General features: G+C 42.6%; 1 protein-coding gene across 2 annotated transcripts in view; it reads left to right on the top strand.

Annotated features, from left to right (window-relative positions):
• Positions 1 to 23,085, top strand: part of LOC124140495 (transmembrane channel-like protein 3) — a 49,136-nt gene extending 26,051 nt beyond the window's left edge. For both annotated transcript variants that reach the window (XM_046508066.2, XM_046508067.2), the window contains exons 6-21: positions 690 to 788; positions 2,503 to 2,642; positions 3,251 to 3,398; positions 5,382 to 5,425; positions 8,097 to 8,259; positions 11,027 to 11,206; positions 12,683 to 12,859; positions 13,532 to 13,660; positions 14,587 to 14,654; positions 15,220 to 15,459; positions 18,025 to 18,150; positions 19,993 to 20,071; positions 20,812 to 20,854; positions 21,048 to 21,143; positions 21,346 to 21,514; positions 22,017 to 23,085. In XM_046508066.2, the coding sequence (XP_046364022.2) occupies positions 690 to 788; positions 2,503 to 2,642; positions 3,251 to 3,398; positions 5,382 to 5,425; positions 8,097 to 8,259; positions 11,027 to 11,206; positions 12,683 to 12,859; positions 13,532 to 13,660; positions 14,587 to 14,654; positions 15,220 to 15,459; positions 18,025 to 18,150; positions 19,993 to 20,071; positions 20,812 to 20,854; positions 21,048 to 21,143; positions 21,346 to 21,514; positions 22,017 to 22,893 (2,778 nt within the window). In that variant the 3' untranslated portion in view covers positions 22,894 to 23,085. The remainder of the gene's footprint in view (positions 1 to 689; positions 789 to 2,502; positions 2,643 to 3,250; positions 3,399 to 5,381; positions 5,426 to 8,096; positions 8,260 to 11,026; positions 11,207 to 12,682; positions 12,860 to 13,531; positions 13,661 to 14,586; positions 14,655 to 15,219; positions 15,460 to 18,024; positions 18,151 to 19,992; positions 20,072 to 20,811; positions 20,855 to 21,047; positions 21,144 to 21,345; positions 21,515 to 22,016) is intronic.
• The last annotated feature ends 86 nt before the right edge of the window (positions 23,086 to 23,171 follow it).

Below are 23,171 nucleotides of genomic sequence, written 5' to 3' on the forward strand. Positions count from 1 at the left end.
GTAGTTGTAAAACGGTGTTGCCGCGATATCTCAAAAACTAAACACTGGATTGTTTTCATATTTGGAACTATGGTGTATATACAGACTCCGCAGACACCAGTCGGCTTTGGAGACCTTGACCCCATTTTCAAGGTCACCTTAGGCAAATCTGCTTTTGGAGTTGGAAAACGGTGTTGCCGCGATATCTCAAGAACTAAACACTGGATTGTTTTCATATTTGGAACTATGGTGTATATACAGACTCCGCAGACACCAGTCGGTTTTGGTGACCTTGACCCCATTTTCAAGGTCACAGCAGGCAAATCTGCTTTTGGAGTTGGAAAACGGTGTTGCCGCGATATCTCCAGAACTAATCGCTGGATTGTCTTCATATTTGGTACTATGGTGTATATACAGGCGGGGGACATTTCGTCACTTTGTGACAAATACTTGTTCTTATTCATTATGTGATAATTTCATTAATGATTCTGAAAACTATTGCTTAAATATATTAAATTGGGAAAGATCTCGTGAGCCAAGAAGAGCCCTTATCAAATTGTGACTTTTTCGTAAAAAAATGTATTGATTATTGTTACCGTTTGGTCTAACTGGAAACTGTATTATCCAGTATTAGACAATAAAACTTAAATATTATTCAAAGCGGCGTTAAATTCCCTCACTCATTTTCCTCGTGCATTGTACGTTCTCAGCTAATCGTGGGCGCCCCCCACGGCAACATGACGAGAAAGACTGTGCCGGCAGATGAGGAGGCCAATTCAGCCGATCTCAAAACAATCTGGGACGCCGAGGTAAGTTAACTTTTGCAAGGTAGTTTCTTGGGGAGAATGTACATTCCCTGAAGAGTTGTCCTCGGCGATTGTTGATTTCGGATCCTTATTTGTGATGTGATTTTGTGATCGTAACGCAAACTCGATTATCCAGTGTATTTTATCACCATTCCATTTGATGAATTCCCTGAACCCGGGGTCACCATAGCTTCTTTTTGAGCCCTGTTCGAATAACGCGACGCTATTGCCGTCCAATCATCTTACATGATGGAAACAACCGGTGATATCACCAGGTTTGTAGTAACGCCGCGCTCAGCAATATTCCAGCTCTATGACAGCGGTCTGTACATAATCTGGACCAGACAATCCAGTAATTGACATCATGAGCATCGATGAACGCAATTGGGATCGATGACAAGCATCAACCAAGTCAGCGAGTCTGACCACCCGATCCAGTCAGTCGCCTCTTACGACAAGCATAGTCGCCTTTTACAGGAAGCATGGGTTGCTGAAGACCTATTCTACCCCGGTTCTTCACGGGTGATATCACCAGGTGCTCTACTCGCCCAACGCTTCAATACCACCTTGCTCCTCCTTGCTTGACACTCAGGAAAACATATTATCCAGCTAAAAGTTCATTTATACAAGTTTAGTTTTTATTCGACTAAATATATCTAGAACTCTTTTGTACGAAGCTGAAGATTGGAATGTTGATCCATGCCGAACGCTCGATCAGAAGAGTCCCTTTGATTGGCTGTTAATGTCGCGAGAGAAATTCTCTTAGTTAATGAAAAGCGAGGTAAATAATGATGTCATTTTGGAAACGAAGCTTTGGTGGCGAATGGGTCCGGGGCAGTTATTATTATAACAGAACGGAGATGTAATACATTTCATAATAATACCCGTGCGGATATTCCGGGGCGTTATAGGTCTCCAGTACAACATATATGAAGTAAACAGAGCTCCAGATAAGCTGCGTATCTGCGTGAAATACGCATCAGAAATGCAGAAATACACAGTAAAATATAATCTAAGCGTATCAAATACGCAACGAACATTACAGATACGCTACAAAAACAAACTTGTGCGTTTCATCAAAATATTGTGAAGTAACCCTGCGTATTCGATTAGCAAATCAGCAACTTATTTTGAAATTATAACGGGTTCCGTCAACCTTGCCAAACTCCACGATGACAGTTACATCATGATCATTTGCCATCACACTTTCTTGTGGAAGTATCGTGGTATTTTTTAGTCCTATAAAGCTCTCGAACCCACACGACACCAGTTTGTAGGGACAAGATGAATAGTGTTTTTAAATATTTAACTTAAATACCCACATGTGTAAAAACTAGTGGGTAACAGAAATTTGAATACGCAGATAGAATTACTGATACCCAATGATTTTAAAATGGATGGGTAAAATACCCACAACACCAAAAGCTTATCTGGAGCTCTGAGTAAAAGTCTAGTATAGGGGATCGGGTATTACTCAGCGGGGAGCGATGTTCATGCCATCAACCACCGGTTTTCTGACCCAGCCTCGATTGTGTCCATGCCGCAGCGACACTGCCGAAGTGTTACTGACTGTGTTGTAATACAATATATACTCAGGAACTAGTCGATAGCAAACGATAGCTCTTGTCATTTTTTAAATTATTTTGAAGTAAAAAAATTTCCTTAATGAGTTGGGTGCTATTTATTTCCTCTATCAATGCTGTTTTGTTTATTTCAGGGTATACTCAAGTATTCAGTAGTCTTTTATGGTTACTATGGTAACACCGGCGCAATTGGAAGCGGATATCGTCTGCCGCTGGCTTATCTTCTGACATGTTTCATGTCGTTTGCCCTCAGTTTCATCTTTGTGCTCAAAACGTGAGTTTTTATAATCGTAACCATATTGTTCATAAGTGTATTAGGGGGCACGGGTGGCCCAGTCGTCTAAGGCGCCACGATTCGCTGTGCAGAGTTGCGTCCCGTGGACACGCCAGAAATCTATGATTGTGGGTTCGAATCCCGGTTCGCCCCGATTATGTTTCTAGGTTTGTCAGCATCATACCCATGCTCGTGGGTTTCACCGAAGTGGTAAACGTCTGAGACCCGCATCACTTCGGGCTCTCCTCCCACATTAAGCTGACACGCCGTGATATAACTGGAATACTGTTAAAAGCGGCGTTAAACCCAACTCACTCACTCACTCAGTAATCGGGTTGAACCGGGATTCGAACCAACAATCATAGGTTTCCGGCGTGCCCAACTCTGCACAACGAGTTGCTAAGCCTTAGACGACCTTGCCCCCTGGTTTCAAAAGAATAGATGATGTATCTAGCGTAGATTCAGAAATTTTTAAGTCTTGTATAAAAGCTTGACCAGCACCTACATGTAGTGTTTACGCTGGCTAATTTCAAGGATGGAAGAGCCAATATTGACAACCAATTGTAGTCATCGTTGACTGTACGAGTTGTATATCATGTGTGTTGTAGGATGGCATCCAACTCTCGCCAAAGTCGAATGTCGACCAAAGACGAACATTTCACCTTCTCGTGGAAACTGTTTACTGAGTGGGACTACATGATCGGAAACAAGGAGACAGCCAATACGAAACACGCATCTCTTGTCACCACAATGAGGGTAGGTGTACTCGAAACGACTGACATATATTTGTAACGAGATGGCAAGGATCTTGTTCATTGTAAAGCGCCATCTGGTGGCTGATTACTTCATGGGTTATTCGCCTGTCGAGCTATTGTTTGAAATGTGCTCACCTGGATGCCAAAATGTGCTCATCTGCACGTAGAAATCATGCTCACGATAGATGCTGCGTTCTGACGTGCCATTTCTGCTTGTATCATGATTAAATTTGATATCAAAGAAGTTCAAACTGAGATAATTTAATTCAATAATTACATACAGTACGTCCACTTTTATGCTTGTTGTAAGAGGCGACTAACGAGATCGGGTTACCAGGCTCTCTCAGTCATCGTTTTCCAATTGCGTGGATCGATGCTCATAATATCAACCAGTAGATTGTCTGGTCCAGACTCGATTATTTACAGACCGCCGTCATAAAGCTAGAATATTGCTGAATGCGTCGTTAAACAACAAACAAAACGTTCCCAGCAAGATTTTCTACAAAAGCATGATTCAGCATGCTTTCCTTTTAAATGTGAACAGGACAGTCTCGGAAACACACCCTAACCCGGGCAGGTGCACGTGACTATAAACACGTCATGGCGTCGGAAGCGTGTGTGTACAACATGATAGATGAATTCTTTGACAGTTTGGATGTACACTTACAAGGAATAGCTGAGGTGCGAGTGTAACCATGTTATCATTTCACAAAGTGTGAATATCGTGGGGTCAAAGGTTTAGCATGCTGGGGAGAATATAGGCAGTTTTTAGCTCACCTGACTAAAAGTCGACTGAGATAATGTGGCTCGTCGTACGTTTGTCCGTCCGGTTGTTTGTCCATTGTTAACATTTAATTGTTCCTTCCCTATAATCTGAGAAGCTGAAATTGTGCATGGATGATTCCAGATACACTGTCTGTATAATACTCAGATAAATCAGATTCGATTTTATACATGGCCGCCTCGGCAGCCATATTGAAAATGACGTTTTGCTCATGACTCGGCCATTTCTGCTTGTATCATGATTAAAATTGATAGTAGGCAAATATGTGGTATTCGTAATAATAAAGTGAAATATGGGGTTACTTTTGCACATGTTCATGTTTACTAGCTACGACCTTTGATTCTTATGTATCCCCGTCGTTGACACACTATGCAGAAAGGGACAATGATTCAAACAGTATTTAGGATGGAGGGAATATATCAGTTATGGCTTTTAATGTGAGAGAGGTCTTGACGGAATGTTTCCAGCAGGTCTAATGACCTACTTAAAGTTGTGATAAAGAAATGAGTTATTCATGTTAATGGCCCTGTCACACTCCAACGTTTTAGAGTAACTTGCACCTAGCGTGTAAAAGACAGTTAGTACGCTGACATACGTCGAGCTTTCATCGAAAAACCATGATTTTGGCGTATTCATAGCGTATACATAACGTATACATAACGGGTTCATCGTATAAGTAACGCATGTCTAACGTATTAGTAGCGTATCACTTACTTACACATAACTTATGACAGCGTATAATAGCGTATTGCCAGAGTGTGTCTGGCGTGTTCAACGTATGGCGAGCGTATGCCCAGCGTATGAGTAACGTATGACTAGCGCGCTCAGCGTAGTGGAAAGGTGCCTAACACGGGCCCGTAGTAAATCTAGTACTTACACCAATTTATCAAAGTACCACGAAAAGCGAGAGCAGTACAGATATGTAAAAGGTTCATACGTTCCCATACGCCGAATATTTTGAGCATGCACAAAAATGTTTTTAAGCCTCGGCGTACTAGAACGTATACCAGCGTACTTTTAACGTATACAACTTACACCTAACTTAGCCATAGCGTGTTTCGGCGTTGCCGGCGTTTTGGCAATCATTTTCATACATCGCCATACGTTACTGCTATACGTTGTAGTGTGACAGGGCCCTAACCTATGGTGACACTACGTAACATAACCACCCCAACAACATAATATGCTTGTTCATTACAGGAAGCCATATTGGAGGAAGAGGAGAAGACGAAAGAGGGAAACAAGTATGTTGAAATCGCCCACTAACAAATGCTAACTCCCTGGGTATCTCGGGTCATAACAGCCTGGTTCCCTAGGTATGCTGCGCAGCCTACAGAGGGAGCCAGGCGACGGTCATTACAGGTTTATATTTCCTTTCATCCTTGAGTATCCACGACATAATATCCCCATTCTATTGGGGTGAATACCGTGGACCCGTTGTGTCCAGGGGTGGTCGGGTAGCCTAGTGGTTAAAGCGTTCGCTCGTCACGCCGAAGACCCGGGTTCGATTCCCGATATGGGTACAATGTGTGAAGCCCTTTTCTGGTGTCCCCCGCCGTGATATTGTTGGAATATTGCTAAAAGCGGCGTAAACCCATACTCACTCACTCACTCCCGTTGTGTCCACAGCGTCCTACTGAACCATTGAAGGGGGCACGAGTGGCCCAGTCGTCTCAGGCGTCGCGATTCGCTGTGCAGAGTTGCGTCCCTTGGGCACGCCAAAAACCATTGTGGGTTTGAATCCCGATTATGTTTCTAGGTTTGTCAGCACCATACCCGTGCTCGTGGGTTTCACCAAAGTGGTAAGCGTCTAAGACCTACATCACTTAGGGCTTTAGTCCCACATTGAGCTGACACGCCGCGATATAACTGGAATACTGTTAAAAGCGGCGTAACCCAACTCACTCACTCACTGAACCATTGAAAGACACCGCTAAAACTAGTTATCCGATCAAATACTGATGAGCTAGAGAAATACTGTGTTAAATGATGTAATGGATTTGTTCCCGTTATTAGAACATGAAAATTGTGATACACGTCCTTCAGTTCCAAAGACGATTTCCGAGATACGGCAAATGGTACAGTTGCGGGGCGGTCGGGTAGCCTAGTGGTTAAAGCATTCGCTCGTCACGCCGAAGACTCGGGTTCGATTCCCCACTGGGGGCCATTGTGTGAAGCCCATTTCTGGTGTCCCCCGCCGTGATATTGCTGGAATATTGCTAAAGGCGGCGTAAAACCATACTCACTCACTCACTGGTACAGTTGCACGTCCATTCGAAGGTGTTTGTGTGTATTTTGAAGTTAAAGTTTTCTTGAAAATATACCAGTTTCAAAGCGAAGATTTTATCGATGAATGACGGTAAAAGAAACTGCACTGATAATCCAAATTCCTTCCTGAAATATTGCAAATTAGTTGTTATATACGGCGATTGAGGTTTAATACTTTGGTATGGTAGCCCTATCTCCTGTTATGCCCGTCCTGAAATCAACGATACAAGTTTTGATTTCTTGAAATAAAGTGCTGAGGAAATGAGCAACAAAATATCAATAAAACGCGACATATATAGAGGTTATCACGCGAGTGTGTTTGGGGATGGTAAATATCCTGCATTAGGACTAAAAAAAATTTATTTAGCGAGCCTTGGAGAGCTAAATACATAGTGTTTATTCCTAATACAGGATATTTACCATCCCCAAACACACAAGCGTGATAACCTCTTTATCATATAATGTCATGCTTTAATTCTGTGCTTTAATATCGCTATCCCTCTCTCACAAACATTACCGAAACATTGCGAGTTTTCCTGGAATGCGCGCATTAATATTTATTACGTCACATGGTAAGTGATGTGTCAGTCGGACAGTGACAGTAGCCAATATAGTTTCAACTGAAATCTGTTTCTTATACAGTGGCGAAGCAACATATACGCAAAACAACAGTTGTTTTTAATTGCCTTTCGCGGCAATCCATCGGTCTGTCCGCTAGAGTAACTGCCCTTTGTCAAAGGGAAGCTACTCTAACCCTAGTCTATGAGACGTCACGGGCACGGTCAGACGTTGTTGACAGTCGGTCTGTCCTGTCATAACGTTAAGAAGTGTAGTCAGATGTACACACAGCGACAAAACCAAACAAGGTAACAATTCAAACATATTTCGGCCAAATCCAACTATTTTAATTTGTGGAGAAGGTTTCAAGTCGCAGAGGTCTACAAGCACAGATATTGCTACTGATCCCGCTTGGCTAGGCCTCGCGCCCTCGCAAAATTGTTTCGAAATTTATACCTCCAAAGTAGCCAAAACTTATAAAATGCCGTAGCTACGTCACAGTTAGACACTGATTTTCAGTATATTAGACTGTTCTTTTGATAATGATAGCAATTATTCCTGTTGTTTATCCAGATTCCCGATGGTTAATTTTGACTCGATCGCCGAATGACGAGGACGACGCCATGTTTGTTTATAAACAGTGAAAGAAGTCCTACTTGACCTTTGATATTTGCATCTCTATCCGCATATGACCCCAACGGATATCGTTTTTATCCGTTGGCTTTATCCTGCCGAGAAACCTGCCCATTATATGATAAATCAATATTTCTGTCAATACGATTGTTTAGTAACGCAGTAGCACATCGTATGTATATATCCTGACTGGTAACCCTCCCGTGGCATGCTTGCCGTAAAAGGTGACTATGCTTGTCGTTAAAAGGTGACTAACGGGATCGGGTGGTCAGGCTCGCTGACTTGGTTGATGCATGTCATCGATCCTAATTGCGTGGATCGATGCTCATGATATTAATCACTGGATTGTCTGGTCCAGGCTCGATTATTTACAGACCGCCGTCATATAGCTGGAATATTGCTGAGTGCGGCGTTAAACAACCAACAAACCAACCAACCCTCCCGTGGCTGCTACAGGCACCTGCTGCTGTTCCTGAGGGTGCTGGCCAATGTCCTGGTGCTGATGTCCTTGGCTCTCAGCGCCTACATCATCCAGCTGTTCGTGGACAGGTCGCGGAGGATGGAGCTCAGTAAGCGACAGGACAAGAACTTCGTGGCCGGTTTCTGGGCAGAGAATGAGGTAACCTAAATTATAAATTTGACTTGGATTATAAGCCCCTCGTCGGAATATGGCTTATAACATTTCTTGCGATTTTCATTATATTTGAGGATGGACAGAGAATCAATGTTTACATGCATATTCTACATATTTACATAAGTACATTGAGATCCGGGTTACATGTACAATAGCACATCAGCAACCTGTACTTGTCGTAAAAGGCGACTATGCTTATCGTAAGAGCGCCTAACGGGATTGGGTGGTCAGGCTCGCTGCCTTGGCTGATGCATGTCATGGTATCCCAATTGTGTGGATCGATGCTCATGATGTCAATCACTAGATTGTCTGGTCCAGACTCGATTATTTACAGACCGCCGTCATATAAACAACAAACAAACAAACAAATATAATACATTGACCATCAATATACACATGCTAGGTTTTTGCCAGTAGTATTTAGGAATGAATTTTAAACGTTATGAATAATATTTGGGGCAAATTAGAGTAAAAAAATATTTGTTTTCAATTTTGTTAATGTGTCATTTCCAATATTTCCTTATCATCCTGTTAAAGGGGGCGGTGGGGCAACCTAGTGGTTAAATCATTCGCTCGTCACGCCGAAAACCTGGGTTCGATTCTCAACATTGGTACAGTGTGTGAAATCCATTTCTGGTGTCCCCTGTCGTGATATTGCTGCAATATTACCAAAGCGGCGTAAAACCATACTCACTCACTTCAGTTTAAAGTGCATGGCATGATATTCGTAAGGTTAACAACCCACTGAGTTCAGTTTGGAAGCAGGCACCGCCAACAAGCCGTACGAACCATGCAACTAGTCGTACGAACAACATAAATTAGGATGAGGATGTCAGCAGGTCGGGGATAACCACACCAGGGACATGCGTATAATACGTCAATCGACATATATACTAATTACGTGGCACACCTAGACGCACGATATGCTTGTCGTAGGAGACGACTAACGAGATCGGGTGGTCATGCTCGCTGACGAAGTTGATGCATGTCATCGTATCCCAATAGCGAAGATCGATGGTCGTGAGGTCAATCACTTGATTGCCTAGTCCAGACTCTATTATTTACAGACATATATCTGGAATATAACAACAAACAAACATAGGCGTACGGCCTATTGGACGTCAAAATATGGTACATGTTGTTACCCTGCCTGGCGCCCTGCATTAGGGGATCTTACAATTTTCCGATTTACATTACTTTTGAGGATTGACAGAGAATCAATGTTTACATGCATATTCTACATATGTACATAAGTTTATAATACATTGAGACCCGGGTTACAATGGATCTCCAGCAACCTATGCTTGTCGTAAAAGGCGACTATGCTTCTCGTAAGTGGCGACCATCGGGATCGAGTGTTCAGACTCGCTGACTTGGTTCATGCATGTCACCGTATCCCAATTGATTGGATCGATGCTCATGATGTCAATCACTAGATTGTCAGGTCCAGACTCGATTATTTACAGACCGCCCTCATATAAACAACAAACAAACAAATATAAACAAGGACTAGTGGGCTCGGGGTGTACTGCATCTGGGTGGGGTATCCTTGTTAATCTGCTGCATGGCATCTCGGTGGGCTAGCACCATAAAACTGTCTATGTAAGTGCAATAATCATAAGAGCGACGTTTTACCCGTTTTCACCTCACCGAATCGATCGCGATTTTAAACAATGACAGGGTCAAATGAGCATGACACAACTCAACTAATTGCATTAAATATCGCTAATTAGTAACTTGATAAATACCGAGTGGTGTATGAGTTATATTCCGAATAAGGTTTAATAATACTTCGATTGTATCGTACCCCGATCTACAGTTATTCACGATCAGTGGGGGCGGTCGGGTAGCCTAGTGGTTAAAGCATTCGCTCGTCACGCCGAAGACCCGGGTTCAATTCCCGACATGGGTACAATGTGTGAAGCCCATTTCTGGTGTCCCCCGCCGTGATATTGTTGGAATATTGCTAAAAGCGGCGTAAAACCCTACTCACTCACTCACGATCAGTGACTTGACTGATTGTGTGGCATCATACCCGTGGGTCGTTGATCATGCTGTCAACCACTGGTTGGATTTGTCCAGAGTAGTCACAGGCCACCGTCGCAGAGCTGGAATATTGCTGACTGACCGGTAATACAAGAAAGTGCAGGGAACTTTACGCCACTATTTGCAAAGCGACCCGTGTAAGAGGCGTCTAACGGGATCGATGGTCAGGCTCGCTGACTTTGTTCATGCTTATCATCGTGTCCAAAGTGAGTAGGTCGATGTTTATGATGTCAATCACTGGACTGTCTGGTACATATTCGAATGTTTACAGACCGCCGTCATATAGCTGGAATATTTCAGAGTATGGCGTTAAACAAACAAACGGGTAGTCACTATCAGTTATATTTCGTGACACAAGGAGATCCTAAAGATCCGACCGCCTCCGTGGTCTAGTGGTAGAGCGTCCACCCGGAGAGCGGAAGGTCCGGGGTTCTATCCCCGGCCCGGCCGTTAGAAGATGGTACTTGTTGTTACCCTGTTGGGCGCTCGGCATTAAGGGGCTAAAACAAGGACTGGTCGGCATGTTATCTCTGTGTGTTAGCACTATAAATCGGCATCAGTCCGGACTAGCACACGCACACGCACACACACACACACACACACACATGCACGTCGCTATATAAGTGCAATAATCTATGACGCGACGTTAAACTCCATTTCACCTCACCTCACCCAAGCATCTCTGCTATCTGTATGTTTTTTCCAGCTGACGGTGATAATGACCCTGATATCCACCCTGTTCCCCAACATCTCCGACCTGATTTCCATGATGGAAAAGTACCATCCCCGGATCAACCTGCGACTCCAGCTCGCCAGGATCTTCGCCCTCAACCTCCTCAATCTTTACACCCTCTTCATCGCCCTCTACAACAAGCAGGCTGACCTGGTAGGTAGCAGCTGCCCAACAGTGTTTCAGGGCAGGATAGTCTCAGTTACATGTACCAAAGAGCCACGATCTTCACCTCTCGCGGTCCAGGGAGGATACTTCACAATTACCTCTAAAGCAACGACCTTCACCTCGTGTTTGTTTCAGGGGTCGTTTACTTCTGAATGACCTCCGCAGCACTGACCTTCACCTTGGAAAAGCCTATGAGCCACAACCTTTAAACTTTGTGGTGTTTCAGGGATAGAATTATTGTCTTTTACACCCTTGACACAACCGTCTCATCGCGGATATTCAAGTGGGACCTTTTATCCATGCTTGTACCGTATAATTGACGACTGCCAAGTGATCGGTCCTCACCTGGCTGATCGAGGCTGAGTGAGGCTGATCTAGTCTCCAGTCGTCTGGGGTGTCGCCTCTATATTTGCAGAGTTGTTTCCCTTAGGCATGCGAGAAACCTATGATTGTGGGTTCGAATCCCGGGGTCCAGGTTTGTCGGCACCATCCCCGTGCTCGTGGATTTCACTAAGATGGTAAACGTCTGGGATCTGCATCACTTTTGGCTTTCCTCCCACATGAAGATGACAGGCTGTGATATAACTGAAACGCTGGCTTAAAATTACAAGCTGAATATCGGGGTTCGATCCTCACATGGTTGCAGTCTCTTATGTTCTCCGCCGTGACTGAGGAGGCGGTAGGGTAGTCTAGTTGTTAAAACGGTGGCTCGTCGAAGACCCGGGTTCGTAATACGTGCAATGTGTGAAGCCAAATGATGTGTTCATGAAATGACCGGAGACCGCCTCCACGGTCTAGTAGTAGAGCGTCCGCCCGGAGTGTGAAAGGGCCAGGGTTCGATCCCCGGCCGCGTCTTACCAAAATACGTAAAAAGGTGGTACTTGTTACCCTGTCTGGCGCTCGGCATTTAAGGGCTAAAACAAGGACTGGTCGGCTCGGAGTCAGTATACTGTGTCTGAGTTGGGTATTTTATGTTAAACTGCGGCATGGTATCTCAGTCGACTAGCACTATAAATCGACATCAGTCCGGACTAGGACAAGCAGCCTCACACAAAAAGTGCATGCACGTCGCTATATATGTGCAATAATCTTGGACGCAACGTTAACCCCATTTCACCTCACCTCACCTACTCACTACCTCACTTACTAGCTGAAAGAGGCGATTGACGGATTCGTATTTTCAGCCTCGCTGACTTGGTTGATGCATGTCATCGTATCCCAGTAGACCGGTGCTCATGTCAATCACTGGATTGCTTGGTCCAGACTTGATTATTTACAGACATCTGGAATGTTGCTGGAATATTGCTGGAATGTTGCCGATTTCGGCGTAAAACAACAAACCAACCAACACCTCACTTTTTAATGTTGCTTATATAAGAGTGACGCGTGCGTCCTTTGTTGACTACATGCGTTTCAATATCTGGATGTAATGTTCTTAATACTCTAACGTTGAATGGTTCACAGAAAAAAGAGATCCAGTCTGAGAGGGTCGCACTTCTTGCCAGCCTCGGGAACGACACCATCCTTTGTTCCGACATCAGCACAACAGTACCTACAGTCTCCGAGTCCCCAGTGGGACGCCAGAATTGTACTGTCTTAGAAGAAACCTCCCACCTCTGCTGGGAAACAATGATTGGCCAGGTAAATAACGATCTCACCATAGCGCCGTCAGGGGACGCTCGTAAATCATTCCTGTGTTTACTACTTACCTGATTTACGGATCTGTGCCCAAAAAGTTATCAAATCCTAATTAATAAAATAACAGACAAAACCATTCCAATGTAGATCGATATGGGAAGGGATGTACTTTTTTTCAAGCAAGCAGCACATATAATTCATTTTCTATATTAAAAATATTATTCAGCCAAACATCCATAAGAATAATATTTTTAGGTTTCTCTGGTTTCGAGGGGGAAAACGTAAACAACTATATGAGCATTGCGAGGTAAAAGCGGTGAATAGAATGGAAAATGTTTTGTTTTCTGACAAAAAAGACTCATTACAAAATGTATTTAAATTGAAGAAGAAATAGCAAAAATGTTTTATCCCAAAGTGTTTGGTGTTTTGTTTTGTTATTGTTTTGTATTTCAATGTTCTGTGGCTTAACTTTTAACATACATACACCAACTTGAAGTAAAAAAATCTTCTTCTTTTTATTTTGATGAGTATTTGTCATCAATGTATATGTTTTCAAATGTCGACTTCCCATAAAGGACCAAACATTATCCGACGAAAAACAATATCAAATTATTGTGGCCTAGATTTTGGCGTAATCGTAGTTTTCCCATGTGGGGTTGTGATTCTGTGTCCCAGGAGGTGTTCAAGCTGACTGTCATGGATCTCATCTTCACCATGGGGCAGATCGTCATTATCGACTTCATCCGTGGCGTCTTCATCCGCTACTGCAACAACATCTGCTGCTGGGACATGGAGAAGAAGTTTGTAAGTGTTGATATATACTACAGGAAGGAAGTTCTTAATTTAAGGAAGTTCAAGAACACCCAATTCTTTCATATTACAATGGTCAATCTGTCATATCATGGGTGTTTGTTAACTTATTTTAGGAAGTATAAAAAGGCTCTTTTAATAATAAGTTGGGCCGTCTTTTCTATTGCTTTAAAGAACGAACATTTCGCATTAAAAATAAAATAAAAATTTAAAAAACCTCTTGGTAGATTTGAGAATGTAAACGAATCGTCCCGTTGAGGGCGTTTTGTCGACCTTCTGAACTGTTAGATTTCTAGGAGCGTACATAAGCCATTACAATTTATCACTCGCTCATTTCTTGTAATGATTCAGTCTCATTGTTGATATAAATATATTTTACATGAATACGAGGTATTTATTTCATATTTTACGAAAGGCTTTTAATTTAATCTAGCAGTTTTCTGTTTGATGTACTGTCAGACCATCCTCGAAAATCCAGCGTATTATATCTCCGTTCTATTTTGATACGCTGGATAACCGAGGATGGTCTGACATTATATTTCTTTTACTTATCATTATCAAGGGGTAAATCGCACAATCAAAATAATTGATTAACTCCAAACATCCGCTCTGAAATCCTTGTTCGAAGGTTCAAGTTAAAAACATATGTAAGCATTAAGTTACACAAGTTACATAATAAATACACGGGGTAGAATTGGTCTTCAATTGGTCAGGCTCGGTGACTTGGTTGATGCTTGTCATCGTATCCCAATTGCATGGATCCTCATTAGGTCAATCACTGGATTGTCTGGTCCAGACATGATTATTTTACAGACCGCCGTCATATAGCTGGAATTGCTGAGTGCGGCGTTAAACAACAAACATACATGTCTAAAGACACCTGGGGCTTATACACTGTATTGTTGTTGTCTTTATTTCAGCCCGAATATCCGGACTTTAAGACCGCAGAGAATCTCCTCCATTTGATCAACAACCAGGGCGTCATATGGTACGTCTACAACAATTATTGTCTTGTGGCGCAATGAGCGAAGAAGAGTTCGCTGGTTACTCGGGTTAGATTCTATAAAAAAAAATGGGTAAAAGGCGATGTACATATTCTTCGCGTCCCCAGCCCTAGTGGTTAAAGCGTTCACTCGTCACGCCGAAGACCCGGGTTCGATTCCCCGACATGGGTGCAATGCGTGTCCCCCGCCGTGATATTGCTGGCATATTGCTAAAAGCGGCGTAAATCCATACTCACTCACTCACTCGTGTCCCCAGCAATGGCATCGTTGACTATTGTCACAAGATGCCTAAAACTACACTTGGTAACTATTTTGTTTAAAAAACCTATTGGGTTTCCGGGCTTGAGAGTAAATATGATTGCATTATTTTTCAAAATCATTTATGAACAGATGAATCGGCATACAACAATAACTTTCACCAAGTACATACATACATCGTGATATACACTCTGAAATAACAAGTCGGGTTGTATTTGCACAATCTTGCTTTTTAGTTGTTTGTATAGAGTTTGTATGAATATCATTTTATTTTTAATTTGCTCTTTCCAGGCTTGGCACTTTCTTTGCTCCCGGACTTCCGGTTCTCAATATGTTCAAACTGATGATCTTGGTGTATGTCCGATGTTGGTCAGTCATGGTGTGCAATGTCCCCCAGGAAAGGATATTCCGAGCCTCGCGTTCTAACAACTTTTACTACGCACTACTTCTCGTCATGTTGTTTCTGTGTATGCTCCCGCCGTTGTTTGCTATCGTGGGCGTGGAACCATCGCCTAGATGTGGGCCGTTCAGGTAAGACGTTTTCATTTTTTCATATGTCGTTCAGACAACCCCGTGGGACCCGTGCTGATTCCAGGTTAGACTAGATCCCCAGCAACCCGTGCTTGTTGTAAGCATCTTCCCGAGGCAAGAGATTTAACTGACTTTAAAAGTCCAGTTTCCACCCTTGTCGAACTTTGCTGGAATTCCTGGGCTCGATCGTAGCGCCACCAGTGGCTGTTACGAGTTATATATGTCCCTTCTATGCCTCTCCTATGGACCAATCACATTCCACCTCTCGTTTTGCTTGCATTTGCTTCAAACAAAATGGCGGCGCCCAGTCAAAACGATCTGATCGACAATCAGGGTCTATATTGTGAGAAAACGGGTCTTACATCGCGAAGTGCATCAAATCACGTATGCACTTTCATTAAAAACTTGAAAAGATTTGTTCATGCTACAAACGGATGTCACGGATAGGCCAGCCGTCTGTACAGAGTTGCTTCCCTTAGGCCTTCCAACATCCTAGGCTCGTGGTTTCAAATCCCAGATTTACCCTGAATATTATAATTGAATTGTCAGTACATGCTCGTGCTCGTGGGTAACCACAGTGGTAAACGTCTGAGACTTGCGTCACATCGGGCTTTCCTTACTCATTTAATCTGAAACGCCATATTTTACTGGACTTCTGTTCAAAAAGCGGCGTGAAATACAACTCGCTCATTCATGCGATAAACCACTTTATTGCTGTCCGGGGCTTCATTATTTCAAAATTTGCAGGCCGCTATGCGTTTGCTGGAATATTGCCGTTGCGTAAAATAACATTTTCTCACTCTCTTGTTAGGCCGATTTAAAATAGTGAGTGAGGGAATGAGTTGGGGATAACTCCGCTTTAACAGTATTCCAATTTTATCACGGCGTGTCCGCTTAATGTTGGGAGGAAAGTCCGAAGTGATGCAGGTCTCAGACGTTTACCACTTCGGTGAAACCCACGAGTACGGGTATGGTGCAGACAAACCTAGAAACATAATCAGGGCGAACCGGGATTTGGACACGTTTCTTGCGTGCCCAAGGGACGCAACTCTGCACAGCAAATCGCGGCGCCTTAGACGACTGGGCCACCCGTGCCCCCCGACTTAAAATAACCTTGTCCCATTTGGTTAAATACAAATATACCTATACGTATCAATTCTCTTTCCACGAATTGTATATTGAAATATCGGAAATGTGCGAGGGTCAAAGTTAACCGATACGTACACTCGCCAGCAAAGACGTTCGAATGTTTACGTCATCATGGCGAATGACGTCATAGTAAGTGACGTCAGCAACACTGTTTAGAGAATCGGTTATTTTTAACCTGGCGGAAATTGTAACAGGTGGTAACATTGATGGCTTCTCTCCTGAATGGGTAGAGCTGGATGTACAAAAACACCTCTATCAGGCGCAATTCAGTCAGCCAAGGTGAGAATTTCTTCACATAACTGTTACGTGTAGGACCGGGAAACTCTTGTCACTATTTAATTTATGCAAAACATGTAAATTCCCCAAATGAAGGAAGAAATAGCTCTCAGCGGTGCAGGACGCATGACTTTTGTTTTGTAATACAATTAACTTAATTAGAAGACATTTGGAACCCAATATACGTATTTTGAAGGAAATTTTCTGAAAAGTCATACCTATTCTTTTCAATTTCGGTATTATGATAAAATCATTTGTTTTCCTTTGAATTAGATCTAATGAAAACAGCAATGGTGAGTTTCACTAGGGTTTGACATACGTTTGTATGGTCATCGAACAAACAATGGGAAGCCAATGCGCCGATTCACTATGGCGATGTTACAATAGGGATTAAATTGGCCTCGTCAAATTGTAATTTTGTGTCAAGTTCCGAGTTTTCCAAATTTGATCAGAATATCATTGTGTGTGGCGACCCAAGAGTGTCAATGAAGTACCTTTTTAAAAGCTGCACATAATAATTATTGTGTCGACTAGTTGTTAATTTAGCTAGCCTAATTCATACTTTTGTCTCAAATTACGTTTGTGGTAAATGGTACACAACTGTCGAATGTACTAATTCAGTGATATATTGACCATTCTGTATTTGTTAAATACAAGTACTCAGTAAGTTTTGGAGTGTTTTTTCTTTTCCAATCTTATTACTTGTAATTTCCCTTCGCGTGTGTGCGTTGTCGGCTGTACTAGTTCATCAAACAAAAGTATGAAGAACATGGTTACGAAAATACATTTAGCATTCATTGTTACATATAATCCTTGACTGACAACCCTCGTACAACATTTACAAAGGACCATGCACACTGATCAGATAAGGTGCTAAGTTTATTAAAAATATAAAACAAGTTAATACTCACAACCACATACATTATATAACCTTTTTTTTATATATGAAAACAGGATAGATGATGTAAACGAAGATGTCATTTGTCTCGGGGATGATTGGATAAATGTTTATTGCCGATTATTAATAAGCAGAAACAAACTGTAAACTTTATATATATAATACAGTCTTCACATAATATGAAATTGGTTCAAAATTGAACTTGTATGTGCCCTTGTTCATATATTAGCATGTTGTTTCAGTGGCATGGGAGCGATGTACGAGGTCCTGACAGACGCGATGCAGAGCGGGCTACCGTCATGGGTCAACTCCATTCTGAAATACGCCGCCTCCCCTGCAATCATCATCCCAGTCTTCCTCCTGCTGCTGTGAGAACCGTTTATATAAGTATTGTTACTCACCCTTAGAAGTGGCTTGAACCCGTGGAGATCCCGTTTAGAATTGGTCTTCAATAATCCATGCTTGTCGTAAGAGGCGACATACGGGATCGGGTGGTCAGGCTCGTGGACTTGGTTGATGCATGTCATCGTGTCCCAATTGCGTGGATCGATGCTCGTGATGTCAATCACTGGATTGTCTGGTTCAGACTCCATTATTTACATTCCGCCGTCATATCGTTGGAATACTGCTTAGTGCGACGTTGAACAATCAAAACAAACAAGTCTGAACTGCAGGTACTAGCCCTCTATTTATAGGCAGGCTGAGGAGGCACTGCAGGTAGCTGAAAGGATGCAGAAAAGAGGCAGAAGCATTGCCATGGTGTCTCAGGGTTACTCTGATCGCCGAATGGAGACACGGCGGTCGCCACAGTCGTTCAATGCACGCTGTCGGTCGCCCAAAGGAGGCACAAGGGAAGCAGAAGCTTCGCCCAGAATGACGGGAAAATATTTCAGCAGAACGCATCTATTACCTGGCGACCATTGGGCGATCACTGTGCCTTCATTCTGCAACAACGGCAATGTTTGTGCCTCCCTTGAGCCACCTCTGAGCAACCAACCTCCTCGGCGACCTTTGTGCGACTGTTTTGAACATGTTCAAAAATTCATTGCGTCCATGGCGATGTCTGAACTTCCTGTGTGTCACATTGGCACGACCGAGGCAACCATTCTGCCTCCTTTGAGCCTCCAACGACGATCTTGCAAATTTTATGGTCGCACACGGGAGGCACAAAGAACGCCATCCTGTGTTAAGGCCCCATTACTCTCGTTCATTAATGGATGAGCATATCATATTGAATACATAGACCTCCCACAATGATGGGTTTATTTCGTCTCTGGGCGGTGTGATAAACTATGGTTATAGCATTAGCTCGTCACTCCAAATTACATGGGTTTTTATTTGGACACCATTAATGGGAAAAGAGGCGTTAAACCTCTTTCACATTTGGGTATCCATGCCACAAAACCGGATTATTCCCAATCATCTGAGCACAAATTTGGTTCAAAATATAAGCAGGCTTGAGCAGCTATTTGAAAGTGGAAGGGCCTCGCTTTTCAGAACTTAAAGGGGAAGTGTACACGCAAAAATCACTTTCTTTCTTTTTCTAAACAAAACGCAATTTTAGAATTAATTAGTATCTGTGTTTGAAAATATACACTAATTTTTTTCACAGTGAAAGTAGGAAGCTCACAATAGTGTGAAAATGATATGCCGTTATGAGGCCTTCGTTTTTCGAGCTAAACAGGCCTGAGTTATCACCCTTAGATTATGACGTAATTGGTGCCAATTCAACTGGGTCCCTGTCTATTCTCAACGCAAAAGATATCAAGTACCAGTTTGCGGTAAAACAACATGGCCTACGACACACTCCGGCGCAGTGGTGACTATGCTGGCTGGCATCAGAGACGCTAGAATCACACACCTAGACCTACACCACGTGAAGCGGCTCTAACAAAGCATGAAGACGTCATAATGTTTATCAATTGGCACCAATGACGTCATATTGCAAGGGGCATAAGCCATGGTACTTTTGTTGTGTAAATGTGAAAAATATAAATTGTTTTAATGCGAAAAATATGTTAATTAATTGTGATATTTTTATATTTTTGTCTATGACACTTCTAGTTGAAAACGCTAGTTGGTGACCGATAACATATTTCTAGTTATATGGGTTCAGGATTGCTGATGTGACCATAATTTGTTATACATGCCATGCATGTCGCCAAGGCAGTAAACATTCCATATGTTGTGATAGTTATCCCCCTTTGTAGGATGACGATATACTACCTAGTGTCTGTGGGACGGTCCCTAAGAGAGTCCAATAACGACCTGCGCAATCAGTTGGAATATGTGAGTAACAACGGCATAGATGTTTATCTTGGACCAGTTTAATGCAAAATATTTATTTCCAAATAATCAAGACATTTGGGTCTGTAAACTCAAATATGGTTGAAGTGGCAGCAAATTATTGATCTGATACAATTGAGTGAGTGAGTGAGTTGGTTTTAACGCCACCTACAGTTTTCCAGTTAATTCGTGGCGCATCAGCTTAATATGGAAGGAAAGCACGAAGTGATGCAGGTATCAGACGTTTAACACTTTGTGGCAACCCATGAGCACGGGTATGTTGCTGACAAACCAAGAAACTTAATCGGGGCGAACCGAGACCCGTGAAGATTCCGGGGTAGAATAGGTCTCCAGCAACCCATGCTTGCCGTAAAAAGTGACTATGCTTGTCGTAAAAGGCGACTAACAGGATCGGGTGGTCGTTGATGCATGTCATCGTTCTCAATTGCGTGGATCGATGCTCATGATATTAATCCCTGGATTGTCTGGTCCAGACTCGATTATTGACAGACCGCTGTCATATAGCTGGAATATTGCTGAGTGCGGCGTTAAACAACAAACCAACCAACCAACCGGGATTGGAACCCACAATCATGTTTCTGGGAACCAACTTTGCACAACTGGGCCACCCATGCCCCCTACAATATATTGAAAATACTGCAGACGTGACAATATATTTAATACTATTTGAGCGCTTGAATTTCCGTTGTGAACAGTTTCCAAAATGATGTATGTTATTTCAGGAAAGGACAGACGGCAGAAGAAAAGTCTACGCTATGGCAGACGGTAAGACGCGGTATAAAGTATAACAATCAAAATGAAAACACATGTATGTTTTGGTAAGCAATTATAATCTTACCTAATGAAGACGGTTATTATGAAGCTTGAACCTCATTATGGCTTGCATCCTCACACACAACCCTCTTCTTACAACTGAGCATGTGGCGATAAATCAGTCAGGTTTGCATGTTTGTTCCAGCTAAACATGACACTGAGGGTGACGGAGTTATTCAGAGGAAAGGACCAGCTGTGGCCCCAAAACCTAGGGCCAAGAAGAAAGACATGACTAATGCAGGTATGCCACATCAAATAATTTCTCTTATTCAATTTTGAAAAGAGCTTGACAAGCTGTATCTGATGGGAGTAGTTTATAAACTGCTTATCATTTTCCAAACCAAAATGCTAGGTCCAGACTTCCAAAATAAATAACCTGCCACAGGGGCATGCATCTTAGACAATCTATCAACTTCACAAACACATGTGTTGCTCTCTTTCAGTATCATCAGTCCTGACAGCAGCTCGGTTGGCAAAGATGATGTCAGGAGGTGCCGATCCCCCAAAGGTGATCACTGCATCTCCATCACCAGATCAACACAAAATCCCTGTTGCAGTAGTGCATGGGAAGAAGTCAGTGAAGGAGAGGGCCAGCAAAGAAATACTTCTCAGGTAGATCTGTCTTCCTGCTTGTGGCTAAGTACTCAAAAAAAAGTTAATGACCACCTAATTCTTTCATATTACTATGGTATGTCATGACAGATGAACTATTTTTAATATGAAAGAATTGGGTGGTCCTTAACTTTTTATGAGCAGTAAATAAGGGTCCATTGAATATTTTGTTTATGAAACTTCTTGTACAGATCAGTGTAGTGGTGAAACTGATGCCTATTGATGATTTGGGATTTTAAAAAATACTCAACCGCATTCTTTTTTCTTAACTGAACTTTAGTTATCCAATGGCAATGAGCCAAAAGTAGGGTATAAGAAGGAGATCAATCCTTTCCAACATATGCCTCTGTATAAACTGAAATGGGTTTAAAGTTATTCGAACCGTAAATGTGGATATTGCATTGTCAGAAACATATCCAAATGCAGTAACACACCTACTGTGTTATCAAAGACTGCTCAGATCTATAGCTACAGTGAATAAATGTTCCTTTTGCTACTACAGGGATGCAGTCCACAGGCAGGAGCACCAACTAGCCAAGTACAATCAAGGCTATGACCCAGCAGGTGACGATGAAGGGACCCAACTAGCACAGGATGATCTGACCAACGGGCTGCTAAAGATGCTCGTCACTAAATCAAAGATGAAACGGCCCCATGGAAGGAGATCGCACACAAACACAGTGCAACAAAACATAGAAGTGGAAGAATCATCAGACGATCCAGAGGTTACTCTGAGATCATCTCAAGAAAGTAGGACAAAATCTGCCGAGAAACTAGTTCCAAATAGGAAACGCAGCAAGAACGTCTTGGCTCAGCCCCAGGAAAGACGTTCCAGAAGCTCCAGCAAGGAAGGCCGTGCAAGGAAAAGCAAGAACACCTCTGTTGAGATCGTCAATGAAACGGTGCAGGCAGAGGTCAATGTGTGTCCTCCGAGCAATGTGAAAAAGTCCTCATCTCAGACTAATGTGAGGCAGTCCAGATCTGAAGACAATGTGAAACTGTCTAATTCTCGGAACAATTTGAGCTCCAAAAGGAGCGTAACAAAAGCTATTCCTAAGATTACAGTTGAGGACTGCAGTGATGACAATACCGACAGCAAAAGGTTAGTTGGGGAAGACAGTTCTGATTCGGAGAGCTCCAGCAGTAGCCAGGACAACAGTATAAACCAGGACAATCTCAACCTATCTTTTGCCTCGGACAATATGTCGGATAGCAGATCTCCAGAGATTGACACATCTAGGCAGAAATTTGCAAGTCTTCTGTCATTTTTCAAAGAGTCTGAAAGTGATGGTGGTAGCTCAGACGACCAAAACAGTCCTGATGCTATAGCAGCCCGGAGAAGGTTTGCATCAGCTTTTACTCAATTCAGCAAGAGGTAGAAGCATCTCCTTCTGAACTATGAAATAGGGCAAACAAACTTCTTTCAATTTGATTGATGTAACTGCTTTCTGGGTTTCATTAAAAAAAGAACACATATCAATTTCAAAGGCTGCTATGTAAACAGGCTTTCTGGCAAGTCAGCCGATGATATGTACATAGATACACACAAAAATAAACTACTTATCCATTTCTAATTGTGTCGGTGTATGAACAAGGGAAGGACTGGTACTGCAAACTCTACTCGGTTAGCACCTGCAAAAATTGACTTGGGTGTGTC

The sequence above is a fragment of the Haliotis rufescens genome, unplaced genomic scaffold (genome assembly GCF_023055435.1).
Source record: "Haliotis rufescens isolate VD_foot unplaced genomic scaffold, xgHalRufe1.0.p SCAF_4, whole genome shotgun sequence".
In the NCBI taxonomy this organism is placed as follows: Eukaryota; Metazoa; Mollusca; class Gastropoda; order Lepetellida; family Haliotidae; genus Haliotis; species Haliotis rufescens.